Source organism: Otolemur garnettii, unplaced genomic scaffold, assembly GCF_000181295.1.
Source record: "Otolemur garnettii isolate 467f Iridium unplaced genomic scaffold, OtoGar3 scaffold00037, whole genome shotgun sequence".
Lineage (NCBI taxonomy): Eukaryota > Metazoa > Chordata > Mammalia > Primates > Galagidae > Otolemur > Otolemur garnettii.
The window spans coordinates 771,455-778,358 of NW_003852432.1; the positions used below are offsets into that span (position 1 = coordinate 771,455).

A 6,904-nucleotide genomic window follows, 5' to 3' on the forward strand; every position below is an offset into this window, starting at 1 on the left:
ATGAGGGAGTCAGCAGGGGAAGGTACTGGAAAGGGAGGTCTGCTCTTGAGAGAGAGAAGACCACTTTTAGGGTCTGCTAGGCCTCCCAAAGCATGGAAAGCACTCCCTTCTTTTTGGGTCATGCCAATGTATAACCTTCATGTATTGATTTGAAATTTTGTCTGCCTGACAGGTAGCCCTGCCTTTAATACTCTGGATTGTAAGCCATTGGGGAGTTTGGATCTTAAGTGTTAGCTGCCCATTCTCCTTGCATAGCACCACACACTTATTATAAAATGCTTCTCCCACTGTAGCTCTTGGCTTCAGTGCCTGACTTTGCTGTAGCAGGCGAGCAGATCCCAGTTTGGTTCTATAACAGTCTCACTACAAGGAGAAGTTTCTGTCACATTGGTATGCACCCTAGATATGATTTAGAATGACAGTGTCTTTTAGTCTATCTGTTGGAGCTGTCCAGAGATGGACCTGGTGGCCTAAGGAGGGAGAAAGAGCCCTGATTATAACAGCAAGTGTGTATTTCATGTGTAATATGTGCTGGACCCTCGGTTTTGGCTGACAGCCTCATGAGGGATTTCTCACCTAATTCTTCCAGCAAACTTGTGATGTGGGGCTATTGCCAGCCCCATTTTGCAGATGAGGGAATAGGCCTAGAAAGACCAGGTCTCAAGGTCACAAGGCTAGTGAGAGAGTGCAGCTTCCAACCTGGGCAGTCCAACTTTATTACTCACTGTGATAGGCAGACTCCTTGGTCCTGAAGGAGCCCAGATTGGAGGATGATTGTCAAGAGTTTCATTCACATATTCAAGCAACAAAAATATTAAAGACCCGCTGTACACGTCGGGCACCATGTCTGGAGCTTGGGTAGGATGAATAAGGCACAGATCCTGGTCTTAAGGAGCTTGTAGCCCAGCCCAGTGTTGTACTCACAGAATTCTGTGTGTGGCTCTTCTTTCTGCAGCTGGGTCTCCTTTGGGTCTGTCCCAACCCCCAAACACTAAGGGACCTTGTCATTCTAAATCATATTGATCTTTTAGAAGCCTGAAAGAGGACTGAAAGATCTAGGGTGCATACAATGTGACAGAAACTTGTCATGACTTTGACCTTTTGAGGGTGACCTCAGAAGGAGACCTCGGTTCCAAATAAATTTATCAGTTAACAAGAAGCACCCCTATGGACCTCAGTTTCCTTGTTGGCAAGTTTCAAGTGCCTTTCAAAGTCCAAAATTCTATTTATTTTTGGAATGTATATTAATACATATTTACATGTGTGATACTGTAAAATATATATTTAGTCTTCCACAAGACCTGACATACAACTCCTAAATCCTTAGGTCTCCAAAGTGATGTTGTTTTTTATGCTAATGTATTGATTAGGTCTGGCAGCCCCTAGGAATGTAGTTTTAGGATGGACCCTGGTCACCACTGAAAGACCAAGGCATGATCAGAAGGTTGGGACTATCTGCCCCAGCCCCCAACCTCTAGAGAAGGGAATGGAGATGAAGGTTAAGTTGATCATGAACGACCAATGGTTTAATCAATCATGCCTATGTAATGAAGCTTCCATAAAACCCCTGAAGGACAGGTTTGGAGAGCTTCCAGATAGTGGAACACATGGAGGTTTCTGGAAGGTGGTGTGTGCCCCTTCTCACACACCTTATCTTGTAGGTTCACCTGGATCCTTTGTAATATCCTTTATAATAAACCAGTAAACATTAAGTGTTTCCTTGAGTTCCATGAGCCCCTTTAGCAAGTTAATTGAACCTAACATGGGGGCCACGGGATCCCTGATTTATAGCCAGTTGTTCAGAAGTGCAAATGAAACAATCTGGGGCTTGCAATGAGTATCTGAAGGCAGATGCAGGGGAGCAGTTTTGGGGATTGAGCCCTCACCCTGTAGGATCTGAAGTCATCTCCAGGAGATAGTGTCAGAGTAGAACTGAATTAGGGGACATCTAACTGGGGTCTGCTATAGAATCAATTGCCTGCTTGTTGGTGGGAAGAAATCCCACACATCTGGTCGCAGAAGTCTTCTATGTTGATGTTTGCTGTGGTGTAACAGCAGAGGAAAGATAGTTTTTTCCTAACTCACCTCTCTTGTAATAATAGGAATTTCAAAACAGTGATAGCAAGCAAGTTCCTGTCACAAGGGGGCTGGAAAACCCTTAACTGTTGGCTCAGTTCCTGCTTTGGAGGCGCTGAGATGGGAGAGAGCTCTGTGTTGTTTTGCTTCAGGTTTCATTGTTTTCCTATTCTTTCTCCACTTTCAATTTCATTGTTTTCTGCTCGTTAATACTGCCTTCTCTATTTGGGGTTTTATTTGCTCTTTTTTAAAATTAAGGTGAAAATTCACACTTTAAACATTTCTCCCTTTCTAATATATATATTCAAAGCCCTAAATTTCTAAGCATTGCTTTAGAGGCCTCCCTCAATTTCTGATACATTGTTTTATTGTTATTCAGCTCAATTCTTTCATATGTTTCCTTTGATTTCTCTTTTGACTCATGGGGTATTTAGATGGATAGTGTTTATTTCTAAGTGTTTGGTGATTTTCCAGGTAACTTTTTACTATTGATCTATTAGTGGATCAAACAATGAAGTGGAGGCATCCTGGCTGGGGGATGCCTTAGACCTCTAGAGATTGTTACTTACCTCTGTCTCATTGGATCAAGGTTGTTTACTGAGTTGCTTTCAGGGCCCACTCCACTCCCCACCCCTTCTTGTAGTCTGAGGCTGGTCCCCAGCCACTCCAGAGAGGGAGACTTACATGGGCATCTTCTATAAAGGGACAGATGAAACCTTTAGGGATGTAGTTGTGCCGGAGGTCAAAAGGAGAGGGGTGCCCTCTGTAGCTCTACTCAAAGAACAATATCACAAAGGTAGAAGCATTTTCATTAAATATGGGTCACACCTCCCAGGTCTCAGGGAGCCCTCTTCTCTTTATCCCCAAACCCAGCATTGCATATCCTCATTCTTTTATCCTTTGAAGAGCGCAATCAGCTTTGGGACCACAAAAGGAGGTTTAGATAGAGCGTTAGGAATCCCTAATCCCAAACTTCTCTGTCCTTGGGAGCCTTAGGGTAAGTACTGATTATAGAACCCAAGTGTCTTTAGAGGAGGGGGCTGGTGATGGAAGGATAATCTATAAGAGGAATCCAAGGTGGTGTGGGGCATCCTGTGGGCAAGATGTCAGGGGAAGAGGCGTTTTATACCACCTTGCCCCTGTCTGGGCCTTTTGTCTCTAGGAAGCCTTCATGGGCTTTGTCTTTTTTGCAGGGACACCACTTAATGTCATGGTGCTGGTGGCCACATTGTGCTACAAAAAGCTGTGGCAGCCACTTAGCTACATTCTGGTCAGTTTGTCCTTGGGAGGCATCCTCAACTGCATCCTCTCTGTCTTGCCCATCTTCATCGCCAGCTGTTGAGGTTACTTCCTCTTTGGCTGCCATGCTTGTGCTCTGGAGGGCTTTCTAAGCTCTGTAGTAGGTACTGCAGGGGAAGAGACTGGGGGAGGCAAAGGATACTACTCAAAGGGGCAGGCTTTGAGTGGTACAAAGGAGTACCTAAGGGTACCTAAAGGAGTCTGGAGGAAAGGACTTTGGAGCTCTTTTGAATACTGGGGTACAGAGCAGCCCAGAATAAAAGTCAGACTAAAATTGGGTGTTTGAGTCTGCACTACATTGTAGCACTCGCTGTCTCTGGGCCTGCTTCACCCCATCCAAATTTTGCTCTGCCAGCCAGGCTGGATGGACTCTGTCTACCCCATTCTTTTAACATTTTGCTACAGGTCTAGCGATAGGCTGATCACTGGCCTTCCTGGCCTTTGAGTGCTATATTGTCATCTGTAAGCCCTTTGGCAACTTCTGCTTCAGCTCTAAGCCTGCACTGATGGTGGTCCTGGCCACTTGGACCACTGGTATTGGCATCTCCATCTCAACATTCTTTGGCTGGAGCTGGTGAGTGTAGGGTAATGGTGCTGGCTTAGCAAGGACCTCAGGCTGGTGTGAGTGGAAAGGTAGGTCAGGTATAACTTTTCAGTTTTGTTTTTGTTTTTTGTTTTTGAGACAGAGTGTCACTCTATTGCTTGAGCTAGAGTGCTATGGTGTCAGCCTAGCTCATAGCAACCTCAAACTCCTGCGTTCAGAGGATCCTCCTGCCTCAGCCTCTTGAGCAGTTGGAAATAGCTGGGACTACAGGCACTTGCCACAAGGCCTGGCTGATTTTTCTGTTTTTAGTAGTGATGGGGTCTCTCTTGTTTAGGCTGATCTTCAACTCTTGAGTTCAAGCACTTGTCCCACCCCGGCCTCTTAGAGTGCTAGGATTATAGGCGTAGCCACTGTACCCAGCTTAACCTCTCAGTTTTTGACTTCTACTTTTTAAAGAGTTGGGGTTACAGGTGAGGTGAGAGGGCTGTGGGGGATGAGTGCTAACATCTTCTCTGCAGGTGAAATTGCTGTAGCCTCTGATCAGGACAAAATCCCCCTGCTTGAAGTCATTCTCTGGGTTCTAAGTGAAGAACACAATCCAGGAATCTCAGCTCCCACTCCATTAATTATTGTGGAGAATCCCCAGCAAGCAAGTACTTGTCCCATGGGTGAGTGCCTGGTCTTTTGCAGATTCATCCCCGAGGGCCTGCAGTGTTCCTGTGGCCCCAACTACTACCATGGGCACCAAATACTACCATGAGTACTATACCTGGTTCCTCTTCATCTTTTGCTTCATTGTGCTTATCTCCCTCATCTGCTTCTCCTCCTCTCAGCTGCTGGGGGCCCGAAGAGATTTGAGTGGCTTTTGAGAGAGTTTGGGAAGAGAAGTGGGTTGGGGGACTCCAGGGGAAGGAAGAGTGGGTGAGTATTCTAGAACTTAAGACATTTGGGAATAGCCATAGCCAGAGAGAGGAGCATTTAAAAGCAATGAGGGAAGTGGGAGTGGGGAGAACGATGAAGGAGAGGCAGAAGAATTAGACCCAAATTAGGATGAAAGATGGGCAATGAGAGTGGACAGACATTCCACCAATAGACAAGCATCTGGAGAGCTGGGCGTTGAGGGCCAAGAAGAGGGATGTGCCGCTCTGTGTGCTCTGGACCAGGTTGCAGCTCAGCAGCAGGAGTCCGCTACGACCCATAAGGCTGAGCGGGAGGTGAGCCACATGGTGGTGGTGATGGTGGGATCCTCCTGTCTGCTACGTGCCCTTATGCTGCCCTGGCCATGTACATGGTCAACAACTGTAACCATGGGCTGGACTTACTATTAGTCACTATTCCTGCCTTCTTTTCCAAGAGTGCTTGTGTCTATAATCCCATCATCTACTGCTTTATGAATAAGCAGGTAAAAGCACTCTGTTCATATTCCTATGAGAACCTGGTCCAGAAGACTCATTTTTTCTACCAATGACTTTTAACTTGGAACACCCTGAACTCTACTCAGAGGGTTTCTAGGTGGACAAAGGAAGCCCTTGGTAAGCACAGGGGAAGATAAAGTCATCAAGACAAAATAATGGAATCCAGGGAGGATAGAACTGGAGCCTGAAAAATGAAGTTGCTCCAAAAAGCAGGATAACTGAAAAGGTTGTGTTTTATTGAAAAACTCATAGATCAATAATTCTTCATTTCACTAATTCTTAATCCTTTCTCTTTCAAATACTAGCCTGCCAGGTGCAAGTATGAAGCACAGAAATCACAATACATGCATGAATCTCTCAAATATCATAGTCTAAAGGGGTACCACGGGCCTCCAATTCCTAATCCTAAATCTGAGCTAAGAAACCTCAAATTCAGTCAAACCTAGGAGAGTTTTTCTCTTTTAAGGTGAAAACCCTACTTTTGGAATAAACCCAAAACTGATTTAAAATCTACTGTGTGGAAAAGAATCGGCAGTTCTTTCTAGATGGGAGCACCGTCTAGTAACAGTGGGGTCTACTGTGACAATGCTGCCGTGAAGCAGGAGGCTGGTTTGTGAAGTGAGACCTCAGACTCAGTCAGAATGTCTGGGGATTATGATTGCAGACCAGAAGTAGTGAGGGCAAGATATAGTCAAAGCCACCTGAGAATATCAGCATATGTGTGAGGCTTTGTGATACAAAGAACAAGATCTTTTTCCCCACACTGCCTTGTCTGCCAAGGCTGTCTTCAATACTGCCTTTCCCTCCAGTTCCAAGCTTGCATCATGGAGATGGTATGTAGGAAGGCCCTGACAGATGAATCCAACATATTCAGCCCCCAGAAAACGGAAGTTTCTATTCTCTCTTCTAGCCATGTTGGCCCCATCTGAGGACCCCATATCAACCTGTTTGCAGCAATTAGAATTTTACATTTAAGTAAGTTTCAACTGTCTTTGTCAGAAATCAAACTACTAATAACACAGAAAAAAGATGGGGCGTGATGGAGTTTGAAGAGTCATTTTTCATTTTCCTACGATTCCCTTCCTGTCTAAAAGCTATTGTTCCAGCTGGGTCTATTTCAGACCACCCAAATATTTCAATAATCCTGTTTCTACTCCTAAGTGGTACCATTCACAGCACTTGAAGAACCAATTACTGAATACAAGGCAACTATAAAAGAAATATGGCTGACTTTTCAGCATATAGATAACAATTATTTCCCTTTTTAGTAACACTTTTTTTTTTCTTTTGCGACAGAGTCTTTGTTGCCCCGGGTAGAGTGCCATAGCATCATAGCTGACAGCAACCTCAAACTCTTGGGCTCAAGTGATCCTCTTTCTCTTGCCTCCCAAGTAGGCACCCACCACAATGCCTGGCTATTTTTAGAGACAGGGTCTCTCACCCTTGCTCTTGCTCTGGGCTGGTGTCAAATACCTGAGCTCAGGCAATCCACCTGCCTCAGCTGCCTAGAGTACTAGTATTACAGGTATGAGCAACCATGCCCGGCCCATTTTAATTCTTTTTTTTTTTT

The 6,904-nt window shown here is 45.0% G+C and overlaps 1 protein-coding gene across 1 annotated transcript; it reads left to right on the forward strand.

Annotated features, from left to right (window-relative positions):
* OPN1SW (opsin 1, short wave sensitive) lies at window positions 1-6,263 on the forward strand. The gene is given in 8 exon segments (XM_023513217.1): window positions 1-22; window positions 3,180-3,479; window positions 3,781-3,949; window positions 4,610-4,654; window positions 4,656-4,780; window positions 5,090-5,176; window positions 5,179-5,321; window positions 6,144-6,263. Coding segments are annotated over 8 exon segments (1,011 nt in total).
* Window positions 6,264-6,904: the final 641 nt, after the last annotated feature.